Here is a 26,746-nt window from a genome sequence, read left to right as displayed (position 1 = left end):
GCTGAGCTCAAAAATCTCAACGAGAAGAAGCTATAGAGCGAGTTCTCATGCAGATAAAGCGCCGATAAATCAAGAACATTACATAAATGATAGATAAGCGCGAATAAATTAAGAATTTAACATAAATGTTCTTTATTTGTTGCGGCGGCTGCTTGAACCGACAGAAGTTATGATGAATTTCAGCTCAATTATTTGATCGTTCGTATGGCAGCTATATTAAATCGTTTTCTGCAGATAATAAAATTAAAAGCGTAATTCTGAATTTTTAGAGTATTTGTGTTATTAAAAAATTTGTTAAAAAAATTAAAAAAAGGTAAGTTACATTTTGTTTAATATTTAGATTATTTTTATGGGACGCTTATGTTTAAGTCGTCCGATTTTAATAAAATTTAAAACTGTTATTCTCAAATATTAAACCATTTATATTTGTAGAAGAATACAAAAATATTTACAAAAACTACAAGGCTATACATTTATTTTTCATTAATTTTTCTGATTGTTCGTATATGTTAGGAGCTATATGATACAGTCGTCCGATCCGGCTCATTCCGACTCATATACCACCAGCAATAGGAAGACAACTTGTGAAAGTTTCATCAGGTAGCTTTAAAACTGCGAGACTAGTTTGGGTAGAATCAGACGGACGGACAGAGTGACGGACAGAGGGTCGGACAGAGGGACGGACAGACGGACGTGCAGACGGGCGGACAGTCGGTCGGACAAGGCTATCCTAGTGGTGCTGATCAAGATTTTATGTATTAATATTAATTATTTTGAATAGTACCACTATTAGTTAAAACTTATTATTAATTGTGCTAGTCACGAAAATTACAAGATTTTATAATATAATATGACAAAACAGGAAAACAAAGTTAGGGAATGTTACAAATAATTTTAGGGGACTTAACAATCAATTGATAAGGGAACTCAAATTAGTTTTTCTCCCTATTATTATATCTCATTCGTTTCAATAATTTTGTTTTAAAAATATAAACTCTCTTAATTATTTTTAACCTATTGGGAATTTCTTTCCAACAGCGAAAAGCAAAAATAAAAAAATTTGTAATATATTTTATGGGGTCGGATATGTCCCCTTCACTGCGTGCAAATTTCTGACTTACATTATAGAACCCTCTGCAAGGGTATAATAAACTGCAATAATCTAACTTACACATAATATACATTAAAACAGCAAGAAAGCCAAATCACAACAACATAATCCGCATTAAAATCACACACTGAGTTGTGAGTTTTTTCCGTCCATATTCATCCGTTCTCTTCATACGACAGGAAAAAAAGAACTGCAGGGAAATCGATTTTTTTTAAATAGCTCGAATATATTCAAGAGTGCCAAAAACTTTTATTCCGTTTCACTCATACATTCATACGCAGTCATTCCACTCAATGACTTATCCTGTCAGATTCTATACGCACTCACATTAATACAACTTCGTTTTATTGTGTTCAAGGGACTCACTCAACTCAATTCAATTCGAATACATTCAGCTTAAAGTGTGTAGTAAGTGATGCCATGCAGATGTCTAATACATACCATCTGACGCATTGAGATCCAATATTTTTTATGTTGATATTGCCCGACCCAAGAAGATCTAAGAAAGGTCTCATTCTACTCTGCAGAGTGGTTAGGGTAGATAAGGTTAGATATGACTGGGAGCGGAGGAAGTTCCACCTTCCCATCAAAGGCCCTTTCTAATGCGATGTGATCCCAGTAAAAGGTATGTCCCTAAGCTCGTTGAGGAGGCGACTGCCAACCATCAAGAATCTCATGAGTTGGCTAATTTCATGTGTAGTATGACCGCAGGTTGGGTAGAGTGTACCTGCCAAAAATGTTCAATCATTTAAGGTTGTGCGCTGCGCACAAGCACAGGAGGTGTTCTATGGTTTCTTCCGTGTCTGCCTGTCTGCAACTACAGCAGAAGTCGTGATACTGGCCTCTGAGTCGTCTAGCATGGATTGTCTATAAGGCAGTATCATATTAGCGCACCGATTATGATCGATATATTCTATCAAATAAGTACCCGGAAATTTGAAATAAAACACAAACAACTTTTCAATCATCTAAATTTGTTATATCCCCTTCAAAATAGGCCCTTCTGAGGCAATCACGCTTATTAAAGCTATATTCCGGGATGGCCTTCAGTTCTCGTTGCGATTTAGTTTTGATGCCATCAATGCTCTCAAAATGGTTTCCACGAAGTTGTAATTTGAGTTTTGGAAAAAGTCACACGGGGCCATATCTGGAGAGTACGGTGGTTGTTCGATGACATTTGTTGAATTTTCGTTCAAAAACTACAACTATTGCGATTCACTTATTGGAGAAAATTCAGATCTTTTGGCACTAATCGCGCTGCGACTTTCCGCATACCCAAAACCTCAACCAAAATATGACGAGCGTTCTCATGAGAAATGTTCATTTCTTGGGCTATCTCTCGCAAACTATAAAGACGATTTTCGAGCACTACTTCATTTTGTCAACGTTTTCTTCGTCGAAGGCCGTCCTGAGAGTGGCAAATCGTTCACTTCTTTTCGCCCCTCTTTGAACGATTTTTACCAATCGTAAACTTGAGTTTTCGCCAAATGTTTTTTTAACATTTCCATTGTTTTGGCACAAGAAATTTCGTTTCAAACACAAAATTTCACCCAAACTCTTTGTTCGATATTTTTATCTATAGGAAAAATCGCAAGGTTGACTTGTTCCTAATGACGCCGTTAACAAACTAAATGACACATAGCAATAAAAATTGGGAGAATTGTGGCTGACAGTTGTGTCAACCTGGGAATAATATTCTCAGCGGGAAAATTTAAATTGAGAATTTATGGGTACTTATTTGACAGAATGTATATCCTTCTTGTTGCACTCAACGAGAGCCCTTGTTCTTTTTGGGTTACGTGTGGGCCATGTAATCTTGGAAATTCGGTAGGTCGTGATTGAGTTCCATCTGCTCTCAGAGAGACTGGTAAAAGCCTGATTTAGGAGAAGCTGCAAGTGGCCATGGGCATGCCTACCATGGCCTTCTCGGGCAGGATATCGGTAGTCGACCCTTGTCTGGCCAGCTCATTAGCTATAAAGTTGCCTGGAATGTACTAGGCACCCACATGAGGTTGATTCTGATATGGTTAGCCATCTCGTTAAAAGATTTGCGGCAGAGGTGATTTCCGAGGCGGAGTTCAAGGAGTAAAGGGCTTTTAATGCTTTTGGCTGTCTAAGAAAAGGTATATATCTTTTTTTCTTGATTTCTGTCCAGAGAAGTTTTATGTTCAGTATAAGGCCGAGGTATTTGGCTTTTTCGCTAAAGGCTTGGCGAGTCAGGAGTAGTTTAGGTACCTTATACTTCCTGGTGAATAGTACCATTTCTGTATTACTTGGGTTGACCATTAGTGCACATCCCCGTGCCCACCTGGAAAGTGTTTTCATGAGGTTGCATTCAGTTTCTGGGTACTTTTCTTGAATAAGAATTACTACGTCGTCCGCATATGCGACTATCTTAAGGCCTCTTCTTTCTAGAAGTTGTAGTAGTTAGTTGACTGAGCTAGAGAAGAGCGGAGAGAACTCCTTGAGGAGTTCCTCTGCTGAAGAGTCTTGTAGCGAGAACCGATCCTATAGTAGAGGTCACCACTCTGATGGTGAGTATTGAGTGTATGATTCTCACCAGGGTCGGTTCAACTGCTAGACTAGTCAGTGCTCGGATGATTGCTTCTGGGTTGACGTTGTTGAAAGTCCCTTCTAAGTCTAGAAAGGCCGCCAAGGTGAGTTCCTAATGTTGGAATCCTTTTTCAATCTTGAAGACCAGTGAATCGAGTGCGGTTTCAGTCGATTTGCCCTTTCGACAGGCATGTTGTACGTTTAAGAAAAAATTCGGGCTTTCTATGGTTCTAATATGGGTGTCTATCAGCCTTTCTAGGGTTTTGAGTAGGAATGAGTATTTATTGACGTATTGGTCTGAAGTCTGTAGGGGATGTGTGTGTCGGTTTCCCAGCTTTTGGTGATGACTTTAAATTCGAGCCACCTTTTAGGCATATGTTGCAGAAGTAGAAGGGTCTTTTGCAGTTGTGCAGTTGTGCCAAGACCATCTTGTCCTGGCGACTTAAAGGGCTTGAATGTGCTCTGCGGGTGCTAATTCTATGATTACTTGCGAGAGGGTCCGTATTATTAAAGGTGATTGGTTCTTGGGGGTTGGAGGGATAGTGTCTAGAAGTCGTTTTAGAGTTTTTTGGCTGGTTTCTATCCTAGGTGGTAGGAGATTTAGATCGGATCTTTCTTAGCCGAGCTGCCTCGGTGGACACTACGACTACGACTACTCTATTGCAGATATTGTTTGTTCTGTCCCATTGTGTGTGGTATGCGTTGGAGTGCCCTTCTAAGACGAGTTCCTTTTTGGTGTTTGGTATGGGCCCACTTTGGTCATGGGTTAGTTAAAAAGATGCGATGGCATGTCGTGTGAGGTTGTCTAGCTCTTGTCTGACCGTTGTGAGGTCACCGTCGCAAAATGAGGAAGAATATAGGCATTAAGGTGTCACTTAATAAGGAAGCAGGTTCTTGGTTTGGCCTTACCACTGTTGTAGAATAAGCTATATCTGGGGGTTTTAAGGAAATCGTAGTCCTTGCAGGCGATCAACTGTTACTCTCTAGCCCTGTTACTCTGAAGTGAAAGACCTAGCATCTAAGTTGCCACACAGGTAAACTTCTGGTGAAGATCTTCTTCTACCATATCAAGCCTTGTTTTTTGTGCCGATATACAATAGTATTTTAAGTGATATTTGAAAGCCTGGAAATCAGCGAGTATAATTATGCTAGTCAAGCCCTTTAGTCTACTCCCGTCTCTGAGAAAAATTATGGAGGGGCTGTTCCTGAGCAGTCTGCATACTTTCGAGAACGTTCCCAGTGCAATTCCTAAATTTTTGTTTGGTTTCTACCTACAACACGGCCCTCCTGAGCAACTACGTAGAGAGGTTATTGCCTTAGAAGCTCTTAAAACTAGACATTCAACTGGCCTTTAATAGAGTTTGGTTCCCTGTGTTCCTTTACAAAGACAAGACGCAATTCTGTTCCAGCTTGTAAAAAGCTTCTTAGAATAACGCACATTCCTCTTCTCTGCTGATGGGCACAAATCGCCAGTCAACCCAATTTCTGCTGAAGTCCTCCAAGGTAGCGTCCTTGGGCCTACCCTATATTTCATCTTCATAAGATTAATCTTCCATTTACATTTCAAATTAAACGAAGTCAACCGCCCGTAATTGCAATACATATATATATATATATATATATATATATATATATATATATAGTATATATATATATATAATATAAACCGACGTTTTCCATTGGGTGGCGCCACCTTTGGAAATCGGTGAGGGAATTCCGATCAGAAGCATCACATGGCAAGGTAGGTATCGGTCAACAACTCCACATCATCTCGCTCGTCTATTCTCATTGTCCATTTTTTGTTGGTGCGCGAAGATGTCGAAATTTGAATAAGCGTCATTTGCGGGAGATTTTGCATTTCGCGTTTCATTCGAAAAAATCTGCTGCTGAAGCGCGTCGAATGATTGTAGCAACATATAGTGAGTCGTGTATCAGTGAAAGAACGTTCCTAAATGGTTCGTGAAATTCAAAAATGGTGATTATGACGTGGAAGACAAGGATCGGCCGGGTCCCGTGAAAAATTTTGAAGATGCAGCTTTGGAGACTCTGTTGGATGAAGATTCTTGTCTGACACAACAAGAATCCATCACAGGAGCTCTCTATTTTGAATAATCATAATGTACCTTTTTTTAAGCAATAAAGCCTCAAACTATGAAAAAAACGTCAGTTTTCTACTTTACACCTAATATATATATAAAGAAAACGAAAAGAGTTTAACCCTAGAACCGCTTATAATTGTGTATTTGACTATTTATTTGTTAAGTACAGCGGCTGGAAATAATTTCCAAACTATTTTATTCTATTTCAACGAGATAAAAGTAATGGGGACCACAGTGATTGCAGTAAAAAAATGTAATATTTAACAATGCTGCATCCAATGGCGGTCAAAACAAATTATAAAGAAGGGTGTCCAAAAAGCCTTGCGGTGTTTTCGCTAGGTGTCGTTGCTAGAGCGTAGTTCTAGTTGTATTCATCGCTTTGGCTCGTGCTATAGCTTGTTGAAAATGTCTTTTTACGGGCTAGCACACGCGCTTGACAGTTTGTTGTTTGTTTTTCTGCGCCACCTTGCGAAAACCTTCCTACTTTTTTGACATCCTTATATATTAATTGTGAATAGACTTCTATAAGGCTCCTTTAAAGCCCAATACATTAGTTTGACTTAAAAGATGATGGACATTTTAATGCAAATCTTAAGAACGGCATCTAAGCTGTTTAGTGATACACTTCGCAATGAAATGGAGATATCTCAAAGACATTTTAGCTCAAACATTATTTGTTGCTAATTTTTCGAACCACGCGTTTGAAACAAAAACTGTGTAAAGATTAATGCTAAGATGAGACTCTACTAACATTTTTATGTACGAAATCTGTACCCGTTACAAAGTTTAATTTTTTGTCATGTGAAATCATAAATGATACAAAAAAAAACAAAAATTAACACAAAAATGTATGCCTTTATAAACAATAAACCAATGTAAAAATGTATATATTACATTTTCTCTTCGCAGCCACATTACATTTTTAAATGGATTGTCTTATAACCTTAATATTAATACAATATCTTACCGCTTGTTTCCTTCAAAGTCCTCTAGTTCTACACGCAATGAATATTCCTCGTTATTTGTCAGCATATATATATTTTCGTTACCTAGCCAAAAGTCTTTGCCTGGCTCACCAAATCCATTTTTGTAATCTGCCCAATCTCTATTGAAGTTTTCCCTGGAGTCCCCGAAATCCGCGCGCCGTTGGATGACCTAAAATTAACAACGGTTTTTAAAATAATTATAACCGTTACTCAAAGAGTAAAAGGGTATATTGTATTTGTGAAAAAATGTAACTGTTATTATAAAGTAATTAAGTATTAGGTTGTCATATATGTCCCTTCCGCTTTTTGCTCTGTTTTTAATGCTTAACACGTCCATAACTGTTGAGCGCAAGGCGCTTTGTACATAGCTGTGAAATTCAAAAGAAAAGAAGGCGGAAGGGAGATATTTAAAACTTTTTACATATATTCTTGAGCAGGATTAATAGCCGAGTCGAACTAGACATGTCCGTCTGTCGAGGACGTTGAGATCTCAGAAACTATAACAGTTGGAGATTTTGGATTCGACATGAAGATTCTGGTAACGCAAGTTTTTTTCAAAACGTGCTAGTTCACGCAAACTCTAACGCCCAGAAATCGTGAAAGTCACTCTGGCAAGACACTATCCTGTGCTCATTGGATAGGTTGATCGTTGATGTAAAGTGACAGAACTGTTAGCGGGGGAAATTCGTTTTAAATGTAATAAGACAGATGGCGCCACCAAGGCGCCGATTTATTTGTGGGGGAATACTTATTTTGAAGCTTTTAACTGAATAAAGGGTATATAATAGTCGGGAAGCTCGACGATAGCGTTCTTTGTTGTTTTAGCTGATTTCAGTAACTTACCGTCCAACCACCATCTGTTGTTTCTTGATCACAATACACTTTTAAAAACCAATATGTCGTCCCACGAATTTGTAGATAAAATACTCCTGATTGTTTCATTCCAGCATTCAAGATGTCAATACAGGAAAATCCCTTTAAATAGAATATATATGAATTTAGTGAAATGTCTTAGAGCAAGAAATTTGTATTTTTGAAAAAACAAGCTTCGGGCCCGTAGGCCGAAAACAATTTTGTTTAATATACTCTAACTTTTTGTTTGGACGCATGAAGCAAACTTCGACAATTTATTAAAAAATATTAAAAAATATAAATATTCTACGAATTCTATGCGTATATGTGTTAAAACAATTAAGATACATCGATTTTCCGCTGATTCTTTTTTTATCGTTCCAATTTCAGCTATATGATATTGTTTTTTGATTTTTATAAAATAAAACGGTAATTCTAAATTAGTAAAACCTTCCTTTATCTCGAAAAATATTGGAATTAATAAAACAAGAGGTGATATTGTCGTCTAATCCGACCCGTTCCGACCTATATAGACTTTTGAGAAAGTTTAATATTAGAAAAATTACAAGGGTATCGAAATACTCTTCGAAATACTCTTCATTTTTATATTTGTATTTAAGAAATATCTTAAGCTTGAAAAAAGCTAGCCAGCAAGAAAGCGGTGCGTGCAACAACGCTCAATGCTGTTAACATTTAAATCAATTTAAAAAAGGTAAGCAATAATTTTTTTCAAATATTTTTCCGACTGTTCCAATGAGAGATCCTAAAAGGTATATATTCTAAGCCAGCATCACTAGGAGACTCGATCTAGCGACATCCGTTTGTTAGTCTGTCCGACCGTCTCTTCGTCTGCCTTTTTGTCTCCATAAAACTCAAAAATTGTATTTCTATTGCAGGTAGTATATAACCCGGAACGTGCCGGATCGGACGACATACAGCTCTCTTAAAACCAATTGCAAAAATTGTTGAAAAAAGTATAAATTTGCTGTTTTTAAAGTTTTTTAATATTCTTAAAGATAAATAAATATTACAGTTTTAATTTTGATAAAATCGGACGAATAAATCATATAACCTGTTGAGGCTGCAATCTTTTTGGAATCTTATTATTTTAAATAATAACTCGTAAATGTAATCGTTTTAAAAGATATTTATTTTGGGATAAGAAAATATAAGATGCCGACAAAGATGATGCATTTTTCTTGCGATCCAACGTGCAACAATCCCAGAGAGCCTAGAAGAGACAGAGAACGATTTTTATACGGGCAGCTGGAGCTTACAGTATTTAGGTCTGCCACGCGAGAGAAAGGTAAGTGAAAGGGACCGCGTAAGTCAACTCAAATGCTCGGGATCCTGCTAGTCGGTTCTAAGTCTTGATTGAAAAACCTTACATTGCTCCTCTAGAAATGATGTCAGCAGACTTGTGATCTGTGGCCGCCATTCCATGCTGGCAGTTAGTTCCTGAATAGATGAATAAATAACAAGAGTTAAGCTCCAGACAATTCCAGCTTTGGAGAGGTAATCGTTTTTAACGGGGATACTCTTGTCTTCGAGCACAACAAAACTCTAATTCCCTCAACAGTCTTGGAGGAATGTATAACAATTCCAATTTTAAAGAAACACTCTCATCCCAAGTCAGCTTAGATTCTGCAAAAAGATCTTGCACTTTGCATTTACCGATTCGATAAGGCCAAGAAGGTCTTAGAAATGGGCAATAGTTGATAGGACGGAACGCTTACTGGGCTTTGTAATTTGGGGTAGCGATCTTTTGAGCCCTGGGCATGGCATGTTAATTGATCTAGAGCCATAAACCTGACAAGGATGCAGCTCTCAGCACTTGTAGACTACAATCTTTAAGTAAAGGACACTTATGCTTTTGGTCCTTTGACAGATTTTCCCACACTAGTGCTAAAAGGCTCAGAGCTAAGGCCAGCACCTATAGTATTGCAAAGTAAAAACGCTTGCTTAAAGTCGCTAAATAATTGACTCATGTATTAAGAAACAGAGTATAAATGGAAACAAGAAAGAAAGCAAACTTCGGCAAGCCGAAGTTCATATACCCTTGCAGCTATTGCAAGAATTAAACATTGTGAGGAGTTGAATATCTCCCCACAGTGGCCTAACAGTTACCAGTTACGCGGCGAATTCGCCCGTTGTAACGGTAGTGCGGCGAGAGAGAGTGGTGCCCTGAGCACCGGACAAGGACAGGGAAAGTCCGAAAGGCGCAGCAATAAAAGAGAGCAGCGAAGGGCCGTGTGCAGAAGGAAGTAACGATACGGCACAGGACTTCGGACCCTGATATTGATGCCGTGCGCACAGGGCGAAAGGTCGATCGGTAAAACCGTGGACTTTGGACCAGGAGGCAAGGAGACGCCAATAACTAGCGGTAAATAGAGGCATATAAAAGCCGACCGAGAGCAGGAAGCCGTATCGGTCGATTTTTACCAAGTCAACAAGTAACAGTCATCAAGTGAACCAGTAACCAGTGAAAGTATCCAGAGCAAGTAAAGTCGTGCGGAGTCATCAAGGAAACATGATCGCTACGTCGAGACGTTCGGCACTTAGAGCTAAAGTCTCCGAATTGAGACACAGGTAGCTGAGGTCCTTACGGCATCACACGGATAAGTTGTTAAGCTAGGCGTATGCGTTGAGAGCACAGCAGTTCACCGCTAGAGTCCCACAAGGAGCGGAACCAGTCGAGACATCCGGAGGCAGAGCAAGGACAACGTGGACACCCAGGACGACGAACAACAGGCGCCGTGCGAGCATCAGATACGTCAAATTCTAAAGCCTGCGGCAGAGAGGGTAGGGTAGAAGCGTTCGTCTAGAACCTGGCGTTTGACCCAGGGACTCCGTTGGCGGCTTCCGGCGTACGCCTGAACCGTCAGGTAGAAACTTAGCCGACGTTCGATGCGACCGGCCGCGACAGAGCAAGGGACAGTAGGCTGCGGCTGCGAAAGGCGTACGCCTTGAGAGCACAGTTCCTGTTAACCCTAGTCTGGGAACGGTGACGCATCCCTAAACCCTCACAACCCAGCGCGACGTTCAACGTGGGAAGGAGCCGACGGCAGAGAATACTTCCGCATTGTCAATACAAAACCCCGGCCGAGGGTCAAATTGACGAATAAAAGACCATTGTATATTCCCAATCTTTCTGTGCGTTTTCAATGATCAATAAAATCACGTTATATAAATTTGGTGGGACGAACACTAACATCTTTTGAGTTAGCTGCACGACATTCGAAGCGAGCGGATAAACAAAGAAAATCAGTTTGTTACATCTGGCGCCCAACGTAATTGTCCTGACAGTGAAATACAGAATCAAACAGAAATGGGGAAAAATTGGATCTATCTCCTCAAGAAAGATGATTTCCCAAAGGTGGCAGGTCGGACGACATGCGAAAAGCCCTTTCAGCATATGTCACGCAAACACAAAACGAATGGCAGGAATTTAGGCTGTGAAGGAGGAAATATACGACAAACAAGGCTCAAGCGGCAAGTTGCAAGACCCAGACGCCGAACAGCTCATAACTAGCTTGGGCGTGGAGAGCAAGAAGGAGGCAGGAAGATCCAGGGGCACAAGTCAAGAAAGAAGACCGGAACAGCAAAGGTCTTGCGTGAAGTTTGACGGCACGGAACAAACCGCTGGAGTTTCTGGAGCAAGTAGAATGGTCAGCAAACACATACGGTTTGAACCTGAACCTCATTCCCCGAGCCATGTCAGAATTACTGCACGGCAAGGCCCAAAAGTAGTTTATTTCGAACAATAAACACTGGTGGACATGGGGAGAGTTCAGCGACAGTTTCTAAAATTATTTCCTGCCAAGGAGATTCTTCTCAAAGCTCGCAGATCAAGTCAAACAAAGAAAACAGGGTTTCGGAGAGTCGTTCAAGGACTATATGGTCGACATGCAGACTCGGCTACTCTCCAAAGGAAACTCTCGAGCTAATAATAGAAAACTGCACGCCTGATCTGAGGATTTCTCTGAGAACGTACAAGATAAACGATATAAAATCTCTAATGGTCCTGGCGGATGAATATGAAGAACTCGAGAAAGAACGAGAGGCATTCATACAAGAAAACAAATTCTCTCGAAGCAAAGCAACAGAACCACAACAGGTTACGTGTAGAAGGTGCGAGGAAGAAGACGGACACCAAGCGACCATCGACGGACCAAGCCAGTGGACTTCAAACAAATATAACCACCAGAGCACGTTATGGAGGCCACCTACTACCAATCAGAGGCCACCACCAGCGCAGCCCCAAGAGACCACAAGTCACAGACACACATCGTGAACCCATACGAAGCATGTAGGCGGTGCGGCGGTCACGGGCATTGGGCCAGAGGATGCCAGAACCAGCGGCTACTGTTCTGCTGGACTTGCGGCAAGGTTGGTGTTAGAAGTGTAGAGTGCTGCCAGAAATTGCCCGCGATCCCAGCCGCAGAGAGGCGAGCAGGGGTCGCAAGGTGTTGTCTCTCCAAACTAACTTGCAAATTAATCGAAGGAGAGCAGTAGTTATCCGCAGCGGTAAAGATTGGCGGAACCTCACACAAAGCCACAATCGACACCGGAGCAACAGCGAGCTTTATAAGCGAGGAGCTGGCGGATATACTGGCTGCTTATGGAAAGATTACAAGGACGAGAAGGCAAGTTAAGTTGGCAGATGGCAAGCAACGGGATAAACACGCAGCTCGAGTTGGAGATCGAATTCGGCAATAAGCGATTGCTCATGAGCCTGCTGATCCTACCAGGAGTGGTAGACTCGCTGGTGCTAGGATGGAATTTCCTCACAGGAGTCGGCGCCGAAATAAGGTGTGCAGGACATACAGTGGTGATCCCAAAAAGAAGAAGGCACAATGGGTGGTTAGAGGAAAAAATGTCCGTGGCAGGGGTGCAAATCACCTTTGAGGAATGCAATGCTGAAACTTTCCTAGAGCAGGAGCTCGTGGAGTTTCGAACAATGAGTGGAACATCCAACATAGGCGGGCACCGAATCACCACGAAGGACGACAAACTAATCTAACAGAGATACTACCCGAAAAATCCAAAGGTTCAAGGGGAAATCAATGCGAAAGTCGACGAGTTACTTGAGAAGGGATGCATAGAACACTCTAGAAGTCAGTACAGCTCCACGATTGTCATGGTGAAGAAAAAGACAGGTCAGTGAAGGCTTTGTGTCGACTTTAGACAGATCAATGCCGAATCCATCAAAGATGCTTATCCGATGCCAAGGATAAATTACATATTGAATCAGTTGAGGGAGGCGAGATACATAAGCAGTCTAGATTTGAAAAATGGATACTGGCAAATTCCTTTGGAAGAAAATAGCAGGTCATTCACGGCATTCACAGTGCCAGGAAAGAAGCTTAATGCCATTTGGCTTACACTCCGCCTCGGCGACTTTCCAGAGAGCACTGGACCAGGTTATTGAACCGGAGATGTCACCACACGCGTTTGCATACCAAGACGACATCATCGTGATCGGACGCACACTGGAAGAACACAGAAGGAACCTGAGAGAAGTTTTCCGACGCCTTAAACAGGCAAACCCTAGGATAAATCCCGAAAAATGTAATTTCTTCTGAAGCGAACTGCCTTACCTGGGACACCGCGTTACGAACCAAGGAATCGGCACTGATCCCGAAAAAGTAGCAGCCATAGCCGCGCTGGAACCACCCACAACCATCCGGGAACTGCGCCAATACTTGGGCGTAGCATCGTGGTACAGGCGATTCGTGCCCGACTTTGCGCGAATAGTGAAACCACTAAATGACCTATTGCGGAAAGGCACGAAATGGACATGGACTGCAGAGCACCAGCAAGCATTCGAGGAGGTGAAGGCAAGGCTAGTGGCCGATCCTGTGCTGGCATGCACAGATTTCGATAAACCATTCGTACTGCAGACGGACGCAAGCGATTATGGTATAGGGGCAGTCCTGACGCAGGAAATTGAAAGCGACGAAAAGGTCATTTCATACTCAAGTCGTACCCTGAATGGCGCGGAAAAGAAGTATTCAACCAGCGAAAAGGAATGCCTGGCAATCGTGTGGGCAATCCGGAAGCTTAAACCATACTGGCGCTTAAATGGTTGAACAGCATCGAAAGTCCCCTTAGGAAGAAAAGCAAGGTGGGCCTTGGAGCTGCAGCAGTATGATTTTGAAATATCGTACAGGAAGGGGCAGCTTAACGTTGTCGCTGAAGCACTGTCGAGACGGCCTCTGCCAGAAGCCGAAGGATAGCCAAGGAAACTCCGGACGACACACAGGGAGCATGCAGCTGGGTCAAAGGTATGTGAGAAAAATCAGCACAGAAGTTTCCGGACTACCTAAGGGAGGGAGGTGCGTTATACAGGCATATCCCGCACAGAGCAGGCAGCGAAGACGTGCCTGAGGGAAACAGTCTTGAAGGAGAATCACGACTCACCAGCCGCTGGACACGTGGGAAGTCGGAAAACGGTTGCAAGGCTGGCGGCTCGATATTACTGGCCAAGAATGCATAGGGACGCCCGTGCACACGTACGGAAATGCGAGACATCCCTCAAATACAAGCCTAACCAGATGCAGGCAGCTGGGAAAATGCTGACGCAGATACCCGAAGAACCATGGGCAACTGTATGTGCAGACTTTGTCGGACCATTGCCCAGATCGAAGCATGGCAACCAGATGCTGCTAGTGCTGATAGATAGGTTTTCAAAGTGGACATAGTTGGTGCCACTCCGAGTAGCAACGGCAGAAACACTTCAAAAGGCGTTCCGAGAAAGAGTCATCGCTAGGTTCGGAGCCCCAAAGGTGGTAATAACGGACAATGGAAATCTGTTTGCCAGCCGCACATTAAAAAAATTCCTCAACGAAATGGGCATCAAGCAACAATTCACAGCACTATATACACCGCAGGAGAATCCGACGGAAAGAGCGAACCGAACAGCTAAAACCATGATAGCGCAGTTTGCGGGACAGAACCAGAGGAATTGGGACGAGAAGTGGCCGGAGATTATGCTAGCGGTAAACTCAAGTACGTCGGAATCAACAGGGTACTCCCTGTGTTTCCTCATGCAGGCTCGAGAGCCTCGACTGCCCAGCGCCCTGTACGACAGGGAAACCATCGGCACAGGAAAGCAGACGGAAACACCTGAGGATAAGGCCAATAAGATGAAGGAGATCTTCTAAATTGTGCACCGGAACATGGAGAAAACTGCTCAGGACCAAGCCAGGCATTACAATTTACGAAGGAGGCAGTGGAATCCCACAATAGGGGACACGGTCTGGGCGAAGGAGCACCATTTGTCAAAGCTAGCGCCGAGATATGACGGACCGTATACGGTGATAGACTTCGTATCACCAGTCATTTGTAGAATCTGCCACGAGGAAACACAAAAGGAACGAACCGTCCACGTCAGTGAGCTTAAACAACAAACACAAGAACTCGGTACAGACAAGCAAGGACAACAAGGACAGGCAGCAACAAGCGGAGTCTATATAGAACGCAGGATAACACGAGCATGCAACGACAAGAAGAGCCGACTATAGCGTCGGGCAGGTACCAGAGTTTTTATAGTACGCAGGACACAGAGATGCACAGTGACCCAGACAACGAGGCAATCAGATTCTGCGTCGGGCATGAAGCCAGAGTCATCCGTTAATACGCCGCGAAGAATACGGTGATGCACAGTACAAGAAACCAAAAAGGCCGCAGACCAACAACAATCCGTAGCGTCGGCAGACTCTGTACGAATCGCGGAAGACCACGACCAGATCTTTGTTTCCCGAGGAATGAGGGGAGACGGTACAGCTCGAGAGCTTTACCGTAGCATGCCAAGCCGGAAAAACACGAAAATGACGCGCACACACATAAACGGTCACAATTAAAAAAAAAAAAGGAAAATACACACACATAGAATGCACTACAGCTGATCCGGCAATCTAAAATGAGAGATATACATGAAAATCGGGGTCGCAGGAAAGCAAACCACTTGCCAACTAAATGCAGAACGACGCAAGAAGGTGATAAGCCTAGAAGGGTCATTGACCCCGGCCCCAAGGGCAGGAAAGGTTAACTCTGCAATCCTGGGGCAAGCCTTGAAGGAAAGAGACAATAAGTAAACAAGAAATCGATAGGAAATTGCGCTTACCGATATTGTGCGAAGTCACTATAAACAAGGGATGGGGGCATTTCGATTCATGGCGATCGATTGGCGCTAGACGATAGTGTCGATCGGTGGGCACAAAATACTGGAAATATCGGCGCATGGAGTCACGCTGTGGAACATCGATAACATCGGGTGGCAACGCCACGTTGGGTCACGGAACCGATAGCAGCTGAAGACCGATCGGTTTGGCGGAGAGTGACCATACAACGTAGAGTCACTCTGGAGAATATCGATAACACCGATAACAACTGTAGACCGATCGGCACGACGTAGAGTGACCATCCGACGGAGAGGACAAATCACGGAGATCGAGAAAGTCATGTGGGGAAACACTTGGGGCGGGAATTCAAAAGTCTATGGGGAAACGTCTGGGCGGGAATTCAAAGTCACCGGGGGAATCGTCTGAGGCGGAAGATTCAAAATCTGGAAGGAGGATCGGCGCTGTGGAACTCAAGAAGGAGCTGTGAACCATCTGGAGGAGCGAGTCGACTAGAAGACTACAAGTAAACGAGGACAAGTACGAAAAGAGGACACGACGAGGGAAGGATGTCAGAATGTGGAGTATACCAAGGCAGAGAGAACAGCGATCAGTCGATTTCTACCAAGTCAACAAGTAACAGTCATCAAGTGAACCAGTAACCAGTGAAATTAACCAGAGCAAGTAAAGTCGTGCGGAGTCATCAAGGAAACATGATCGCTACGTCGAGACGTTCGGCACTTAGAGCTAAAGTCTCCGAATTGAGACACAGGTAGCTGAGGTCCTTACGGTATCACACGGCTAAGTTGTTAAGCTAGTGTCTCGAAAGGCGTATGCGTTGACAGCACAGCAGTTCACCGCTAGAGTTCCAGAACGGCAGCTTACCGAATCGTGAGCGCTACGCCAACAAGGAGCGGAACCAGTCGAGACATCCGGAGGCAGAGCAAGGACAACGAGGACTCCCGGACGACGAACAACAAGCGCCGTGCGAGCATCAGATACGTCAAATTCTAAAGCCTGCGGCAGAGAGGGTAGGGTGGAAGCGTTCGTCTAGAACCTGGCGTTTGACCAAGGGACCCGTTAGGTAGAAACTGAGCCGACGGCCGGTACAGAGCAAGGGACAGTAGGCTGTGGCTGCGAAATGTGTACGCCTTGAGAGCACAGTGCCTGTTAACCCTAGTCTGGGAACGTTGACGCATCCCTAACCTCTGTAATCCCGCCAAACCAAATGCAACAGAAGGCATAGAGAGCGAAATCGACGAGGGAGACACCACTTCGCAGCGATCACAACCCCGCGCGACGTTCAACGTGGGAAGGAGCCGACGGCGGAGAATATTTCCCCATTGTCAATACAAAACCCCGGCCGATGGTCAAATTGACGAATAAAAGACCATTGTACATTCCCAATCTTTCTGTGCGTTTTCACTGATCAATAAAATCACGTTATATAAATTTGGTGGGACGAACACTTACATCTTCTGAGCTAGCCGCTCGACATTCGTAGCGAGCGAATAAACAAAGAAAATCAGTTCGTTAAAACATTAAATTATGATTTACTTATAAAGTATATATAAAGTATATAAAAAGTATATAAAATCTTGATCAGCATCTCTAGAAGAGTCGATCTAGCCATGTCCGTCTGTCCGTCCGTTTCTACGCAAACTAGTTTTTAAGCTATCTGCATGAAACTTTCCCAAACGTTGTCTTCCTATTGCATGTAGTATATAAGTCGGAACGAGCCGGATCGGACGACTATAGCATATAGCTCCCATAGGAACAATCGGAAAAATAAATAATAAAAAATTATATTAATGTTTTTCATTGTTTTTTTAAAGTTCTGCGACATTTAGTAATGGTTAAATTTTTCAGAACTACGGTTTAATTTTAATCAAAACCAGACGACTATAACATAAAACTCCCATGGAAACAATAAAAATACAAAAAAAAATTTTTAAACTTTAACTTTTTTATTTTGAAATATTTTTTGTAAATTTTTTTGACTTATTAATAGTTTGACAGTTCAGAATTACGCTTTTAATTTTATTAAAATCGGAAAACGATATCATATAGCTGTCAAGAAACTATCGTATAACTGAGCTGCAAATCTACATAGCTTTAATGTTTTTAAGCATAAATGCAAGTAAATCATAATAGTAAGTTTTCAAGAATATTTAATTTTTGCAATAGTTGCAAGGGTATATGAACTTCGTCTCGTAGAAGCTTGCTTCCTTTCTTGTTTTATTTACTTTATATTATCTTGACGCTACAAGAAAATCTGACTTAATTACATTGATATAAAATATATAGAAATAACTTAAAATTAACATGATTTAAATCTATATGTTTTAAAAATAATAATTTAAAAGTTTATTTCTTTTTGAAAGTGTTTTATGTCTTATGCTTTATGTGTTATGTTTTTATGTGTGTGCGCAAAGATGTTTTAAGTTTTTTTTTCAATTTGTAATGTACCTTTAATTGTTTTCAGTTGGTTTGGTAGATGGTTCCAAAGTTTAACAGCATAAATGAAGAAATGTCTGTCTGAGCTTGCAAGTCTTGTAAGAATACTAGCAATATTGTTGGTTCGTTGCGAGGAGGAAAATCTGATAAAGTCAAACAAATACTCAGGTTGCTTTGTTACTATTATTTATTGTAAGAATATTAGGACTCTTGAATAAATCCTCAGGTATAAGCATTTAGGTCAAAGATTTTCTTTGCGCTTTCTGTTACATGGTCAGTTCGTTTCAAATTGTAAACATAACGTGCAACATTGTTAAACGTTACACTTATTATGTATATATATTTGATGGCTATTGCGTCACAGTTTGCAAATATTTCGAGACCTTAAAAACGGGTAGGTATCACAATTAAAAGTCTTATATTTCTTGGAAGAAAAGACTTTTTTGATTTTTGATTTTGAAGGGTTTAGCTCAGACCATTGTTCTTAGCCCAATTGCTAAAACTCAAAAGCTCAGTAATATAACATTTATACATTCCTTAATTTGACTTAAAGGAAGACTGGCATACAACTGAACATCATCTGTATACATATGAACATTACAAAAAGACAAATCTCTGGAAAGATCAATTACATATAAAGTGATCTGTAACGGCCCTTATACAAATCCTTGTGGTACACCGCGAGTAGCCATGCGAATCTCTGACCTAGTAATATATGATTCCATAGTTCTAACAGTTGTCATAACATATTTTGTAGTTTGTTCAATAAAATCGTATGGTTAAATGCCTTGCTAAAGTTTAATAAAGTTAAAATATTACCGTACTATTATCCACTACTATCCTCTACTATCTTGACGAGCGCGGTAGTGTAGCTTCTTTATTGGCGGAAGCCAACTTGGGTCTTCTCTAATAAATTATTATCAAACAACTATTTATTTGTGTGGCCAATAGCTTCTCTTAAACGTTTGACAGGTAAGAAAAAGTATTTCTATGAATTTTGGATTCATATCATCCTGACCATTGGCATCCGATTTAATTTGTAATATTGCTTCTAAAACATCGCATTGACTTACACAAATAAATTTATAACAATTTACATCCCCTAATAAAGACTCAGTGGTCAGATATGAATTATAACTACATTCAGGTACATTATTGGGCAGAAATTTTTCATTAAGACCGTTCACAGCTATATACGTCCTCATTTATCACAATTTTTTTCCGACTCCCAGGATTTTTATTTCTCTCCAAAGTTGTATAGTTTTTATTGTAGCAACTAAAAATTCATATATCAGCTTATTTACACGCGCTCTTTCAGTCTTAAACAGTTCGTATAGATAAACAGTCTTATACCTATGGCTCTCTTAATATCAATGTTGAACCATGAATTTATTAAATTCTTAACTTGCCTTTGCCTAATAGGTACGTGTCTATTGCAAAGATGTTCAATATTAGCGTTTAGAAGGTTTAACTGAAATGCAATCGAAGGAAAATCAAAAATGTTTCAATCGTAGTGACAGAAATCGTAGCTCAGCATGTCATAGTCAATATTTTTATAAGTCTCTATATTAAGAGGTTTGCTCGGTGCGGTCAATTTGAACGTTGTAATCAAAAAGATATGGTCATGTTTTGAAAAATTCGGTGCAGCTATTTGGTCATACAATAGAACTTTGTCAATATTATCTACAACAAGAAAAGAAGCAAACTTCGGCAAGCTGTTCCCATTGGAGCTATATTCTATAGTCGTACGATACAGCTAGTTCCGACTTATGTACTACATGCAACAGAAAGACGATTTTCGGGAAAGTTTCATGCAGATAGCTTAAAAACTGAGAGACTAGTTTGTGTAGAAACGGACGGACAGATGGACGGAAAAACAGACGGACATGGCTAGATCGCCTCTCCAAGTGTTTCTAATCAAGAATATATATACTTTAGAGGGTCGGAAATGTCTCCTTCACTGCTTTGCAAACTTCTAACTGAAATTATAATACCCTCTACAAGGGTATAAAAACAAAATCTAGCAAAGGGTTCACCGTTCTGGTGTAATGGGTTGACGTTACAGAATTTACAATTTGTACTCCTAGAGATTCAATATCGTCCCTTAAATTTAATTCGTCTAGAATATTACTGTTTAAATCACCTGCCATGATAATATATATGTATACATGTATGGGATATGCTTGCCATTGCATTGATAATAGTCGTTTAGTGGGTCTATACATACAACTGACTTATATCTGCGACTGAACGACCGAACTCGTGCAATGAGTGCGCGAGCATAAATATGAGAATAAGAATGAGAGAGTAAAAAACCCGAATGCACACGAAGTGCCGGGGCCGACTGCAAATAATTTTTGGGCCTGTCGCTAAGAAATTTTTGTGTCCATTTTCGTTGTATGAAATGACCAGTCTATATGTTGTATGTTTAGTGCTAATATCTTCGACCTACTATTTCTAACATTAATTAGTTCAAGAAAAATATACTCAATAGGATCATCAGATGATTGCTTGCTTACTACAGTGCATTTATTTTGAATTGACACATATTGCCACTCCTCCTGCATGGGAAAAAGATTATATCCTACTTGAGGACGCAACGAACCATGTTTCCGAAACGCATATAATGTCAACATTTGAATTAATAAACAAATACCTAACCTTATCTATTTTGTTACATAAACTCTGTGAATTTATGTGACATATTGTTAAACCATTCTTTTGTTATATATATATTCTTGATCAGCATCACTAGACGAGTCGATCTAGCCATGTCCGTCTGTCCGTCCGTTTCTACGCAAACTAGTCTCTCAGTTTTAAAGCTATCTGCATGAAACTTTCCCAAATGTTGTCTTTCTATTGCAGGTAGTATATAAGTCGGAACGAGCCGGATCGGACGACTATAGCATATAGCTCCCATAGGAACAATCGGAAAAATAAATAAAAAAAAATTATAACTTTGCTGTTTTTCATTTTTTTGTTTAGTTCTTCGACATATAATAATGGTTAATTATTTCAGAATTGCGGTTTAAATGTAGTCAAAATCGGACGACTATATCATATAGCTCCCATAGGAACAATCGGAAAAAAATGAAAAAAAATTATAACTTAACTTTTTTACTAGTTCTTCGACATATAATAATGGTTAATTATTTCAGAGTTACGGTTTAAATTTAATCAAAATCGGACGACTATATAATATAGCTCCCATAGAATTAATAAAAATATATAAAATAACTATCAAATAATTGAGCTGCAAATCATCATAGCTACAATGTTTTTAAACATATACGCAAGTAAATCATAATTTTTATGTTTTCAAAAATTTTTAATTCTTTCAAAAGCTGCAAGGGTATATGAACTCCGGCTTGCCGAAGTTTGCTTTCTTTCTTGTTTTTTTTTTGTTTTTCATAAAATTGGTTTTACGATGTGAGAATTAAATTTGACGATAAATTTATTTTCGGGGAGCGAAAGAAAAATCGACCTGTTTACATGCTAGAGATGGAAAACAATTCAATAATAGAAGATTTTTGCAAAAATGTAAATATTCAAAACATAACTTCTAAAAAATGTTTTTTTTTGTAAAATAAATAATAGTCGTCACATTCTGATATTTGGAGTTAAAGGTGCGAAAGTCACGTTTAATTAACCTTGTCAAAGGTATGTTTTTGTTTGAAACTACAGTCTTATGACTGCAAGTTTCAAAAGAGTACCTCAAAACCACGACCTTATGACTGGGCTGTTGAAAAAAACATAGCATACAGTTCTGACAATGCATGAATATTGTGCAGCACAGTTTCGTTTCAAAATGACCGGATGTCAATAACAAAATTATTGACTTCTAGTCAGCAAGGAGTATCAAAACAAGCTTTGGAACAATCATTGATTGATCATTAAAGAAGGTAAGTCATCTACATCATCTGTTAGTATTACATTTTTAAAACTGTTTTACATATCATTTTTTACATTTTTTTTGGCTGTTTTAATAATTCTTTAATGTAAATAAACTCTCTTTTAATTAATTGTATTAGTCGGAACTTTTGAAGAAATGTTATTATACCCGTTACCCGTATAGTAAAAGAGTATATTGTATTCGTTGAAAATTATGTAACAGGTAGTATGTAGTTGTCGGAGGAGATCTATTGTTAAAATTATAAGTTTTGAATTTGAAGTTAACGTTACTGAAATTATGTAGCAACCACACACGGTTGCATGTAACATTTTACCAACACTGTGCCACGCATAACATTCTGTAAACTTAAGCCATATCTAATGTTGGCGCTGAAGCGCAGATCACTTTGCTTTTGTCTATTACGCTAACAACACAACTTAACAACTTGAAGATTAAATAAAACACATGTATAACGAAAATACAGCGAAGTAACATCAGAACACAACACGAGACTCAGAGCACTATAAATTTTCCCATGGATCACGGAAAGTAGCCAGTTAGCTGCTACATTAATGGCGGCTGTGGCTGGACTAGGAATAAGGAGAATTATTCGTTAATTTTCGTCATTCGAGCGTCATTTGTTTGCATGAGTCTCTGATCATTAATTACGTGCAGGTTATGGAGGCAGTTGTATGTGAATAAGCTAAATAAGCTTTCAGCTCGAGTGGAGTACTCGCACCAACACAAAGGTGGTCCTGCTATCGACATCAACACGGACACATACACTGGGCTCACCCTAACCTGAAACCCAGCGTGGGAACTTTGGTAAAATAGTTGGCCACAAGCGGAGAAACTAAACAGTCTTCTAGCTCGAGTGGTGTACTCGCACCATATCAAAGGTGGTACATTCATCAACATCATCACGGAAACATATAGAGGGCTCATCCTAACCTCAAATCCAACGTGGCCGAGAACATTCGGAAAACAGGAGAGCATTAACGGCACCGCCAGTAGATATCAGCATTTTACCCCAATCCCAAAGGCTACACGTGGAATTCAACATCACAAACACTATCTCAAGCATACGCATTAAAGAAAATCCTGTATACTCGGCGTTACCGAGCTTATCGTTATAAAACACACATTCTGCGTCGGTTACGGCCATATTAGGCATGGTGAAAGAAGAAAAATCTAATTTAGCTGCCGGCAAGGCAAAACTAACACATCTTATATCACAAAGAAGCACCATCGAACGCCATATAGAAAACATACATAACAAAGTCATAGCTAATGAAGCTAATGAAGAAATTATAGTTCTCGAGTGTAGGCTGCAAATTTCAGAATCACATTATCGACAGATTCAAACTCAAGTTGAATTTCTAAGGTCTACTGATAACAATCCGGCAGAAATAGATGAACGTTTCATCATATCACTTATCAAGACAACGTCAAGGCCCTGAAAATCAAAGCGTCTTCGAAACAACGTTGGCTGGAACTCACCATACCAAGTTGCCAAAGCAGAAGCTTCGCAGCTTTGATGGCAAATATTCTCAGTTTAAGCGGTTCATCACTTCATTCAATAATTTAGTTCAAAATGAATCTTCTCTCGCGCAAATGGATAAGTTCAATTATTTACTTGACTGCTTATCTGGTCCAGAGCTGGAAGTAGTTCATGCATTTCAGATTTTGGAAGATAACTATCCAAAGGCTTTAAAACGGTTGAAGTCAAGGTACGACAACGACGTGCATATATTTCTGGACTGCATCTCTAGTTTATTCGTGCTTCCAACTCTAGCGAAACCCGATCCTTCACAATTACAGCATCTCGTCGACAAAGCTTCAGCTATTCGCGGCTCTCTACTCTCATTGGGGACATTATAAATAATGTAGTGATTCATGTGATTTTATCAAAGGTCGACAGTCAAACAAAGGCTAAATACAACGAACAACAAACATTTGAGCAATTACCGTCTTGGGATGAATGTTGCAAGGACTTAAACCGTAGATTCCAGGTTCTCGAAAGTCAAAATGGTGACGTTAGGAAGTCCGATTAAAGGGATCAAAAACTCAAGTCTAACACACATATATCTCAAAATTAATTCGTTACCACAAACGTTGATTGTTTTTATTGTAATTCAAGCGCACACTTCATCAGTAGCTGCAAAGCATTTGCAGACTTAACAATTCAACAACGATAAGAGTTGGCCAAGAAAGCTTTAATTGTCTTCGAAATTCTCATCAGATCAAGGACTGCCGATCTAAGTCTAGAAGCAAAATCTTTCGCAGTTCACATCATACACTACTTCACCAACACCAACCAGATCGTATATCAGCATCAAACATAAATCATATCGAGAGGCAAGTCACGAATCAAGCGAATCTTCAAAATTTAGCAAGACACGATCCAAGGCCACACAATAATGTCGCACTGTAAAAATAGGCATTATTCCGACAGCAGTCGTCCTAATCAGGGACAAATTCGGGCAAATTCATCCAGTTCGCGCTTTTTTAGACTCCTGTTCAAAAGTTAATTTCATAACCGAGGAAACATCAAAGCGTCTTCAACTAGACAGGTCTCATGTACAACAAGAAGTTAGAGAAATCGCTGAAGTCAGACAAAAGATTCATTACACCTTGTTCTCAACTATAAAATCGCGTACCTGTCCATTTGAATGGTCTTCAACGTTCTCAACAATCAAAACTATTTGTGCGAAACAGCCTGAAGAATCAGTTTATGTTCCAAACTGAATATTACCAGAAGGCTTGATCCTTGCAGACACTCAGTTTAATGTTTCGTCAAAAATCGATCTTCTTATCAATACGGAAGGTTTTTTTTGAAGCGATTCGAGATGGAAAGATTAGTCTAGGAGAAAACCTACCAAGTTTAGTAAACACAGCGTTTGGTTGGATTGTAGGTGGCAATATAGCGGTAGGAAAAGCTACACAAAATCAATTATGTAATGTCATTTAAGAAAAGCCCTCAAACTACAAACTCGTAAACCAATTTTGGGGAATCGAAGAGTGTAAAATGGGCAAAGGCATTCTCACCGAGCAAGAAAAACAATGCGAGGAATACTTTCTTCAAACAGTCTCAATTCAAGAGGAGGGTCGATAACAAGTCAGACTTCCATTCAAGGACAGCCCTGATAATCTGGGAAATTCATTCGATCAGGCTCTTAAAAGATTCGTTTTGTTAGAAAGAAGACTCAAGAACAATCCCCAACTAAAACATTCTTATGTAAATTTTATGGTAGAATATCTCGCGCTAGGACATATGTCACAAACTGAAAACGTGGATCGTGCTAAGCCACACTTTTACATTCAGCATCACTGAGTCTTACGGCCGGAGGGAATTTTAACAAAACTGCGCCTGGTTTTTGACGCATCTGCCAAAACCACCTCTGGAAAGTTGCTCAACGATATTCTTTTAGTAGGTCCCACAATACAAGCAGACCTCATCATAACACTTTTAAAGTTCCGTCTTAATAAATTCGCACTAACAGGAGACATTGTTAAAATGTATAGGCAGTTTTCTGTTCACGAAGAAGCTAGAACATTTCAATTAATTCTCTGGCGAGGAGATTCAACTAACGAAATAAATACTTATAAGTTAAACACCGTAACGTACGGTATGTCACCTGCTCCGTTCCAAGCCATATGGGCTTTACGTTACAGAGCAGAAATCAATGGAAAGGACTGCCCACTCGGTGCATCGGTGCTGCATAGCGATTTGTATGTGGACGATGTATTAACTGGCGCAGATACCTTAACCGAATTAATGGAAATAAAGGAACAGCTCACCAAAATATTAGGTGGGGATAGATTACAACTCGCAAAGTTTAGCAGCAATTCAAAGGACATAGTCGAAAGATCTCAAGATGATCTTTTCGTTTGTTAAAAAATCTTACTGTACCGCGTTATGTTCTAACCACAAAATCCGAAACGTGTGAAGTCCATGGCTTTACGGACGCGTCCGAGCGGGCGTACGGCTGCTGTTTATATAAAACCAAAATGTGGTATATTGGACCAGCGTTCTTGAGAGAACCAAAGGAAAAATGGCCTGTTCTTAGTGGAGTTCTTCCAGAACCGATATAAGTGCGAAATCGAGTTGTACTGCAATGCGCCAGTGCCGAAGAGTCTATTTTAGAGTCCATTATCGACAAAAGTTCATCATACATAAAAATGGTTCAGATTCTCGATTATGTCTAACAAGCTAACAACAACGTTCCAGCAGCGAAATGGAACAGACATTTTGGAAAACTACATCTCATATTCAAAGGAACGTGTATTCGACTGAAATTCTTGCGTTAAGAAAAGGAAAGCCTCTGCAGCCAAGTTTGCAAACGCTTACACCTTTTTTACAGGAGACTACATTAGGTCTCGTTATAATGACCGAATAGCGACTATATACGCAGCCTTCAGTAACGAACTAAGTGGCCAATCAGACAACCAAACTTGGAGGTTGGCCAGGTTGTCGTTGTTCGAGATGATAACATGCCTCCGCAACAATGGCTCCTTGCAAGAGTGACCAATGTTATCACTGGACGAGACGGAGCCGTGCGCATCGCCGATTTGAAAGCTTCAAAAGGTACTATGAGGCATCCGATTCATAAACTCGCTCTCCTCGTCGCAGCTTAATCTTAAAGAATAGTTCTTTAATGGGGGGAGAATGT

General features: G+C 40.4%; 1 protein-coding gene across 6 annotated transcripts in view; it reads right to left on the bottom strand.

Moving 5' to 3' along the window:
• LOC108149906 (angiopoietin-2) overlaps positions 1 to 26,746 on the bottom strand; it is a 269,820-nt gene that overhangs the window by 81,247 nt on the left and 161,827 nt on the right. For all 6 annotated transcript variants that reach the window (XM_041709766.1, XM_041709767.1, XM_041709765.1 and 3 more), the window contains 2 exons: positions 7,593 to 7,724; positions 6,731 to 6,918 (listed from right to left, as the gene is read on the bottom strand). In XM_041709766.1, coding sequence (XP_041565700.1) covers positions 6,731 to 6,918; positions 7,593 to 7,724 — 320 coding nt within the window. The remainder of the gene's footprint in view (positions 1 to 6,730; positions 6,919 to 7,592; positions 7,725 to 26,746) is intronic.

This window comes from Drosophila elegans, unplaced genomic scaffold (assembly GCF_018152505.1).
Source record: "Drosophila elegans isolate 14027-0461.03 unplaced genomic scaffold, ASM1815250v1 contig_492, whole genome shotgun sequence".
NCBI classification, from domain to species: domain Eukaryota; kingdom Metazoa; phylum Arthropoda; class Insecta; order Diptera; family Drosophilidae; genus Drosophila; species Drosophila elegans.
This window is presented reverse-complemented; position numbering and strand designations above follow the sequence as displayed.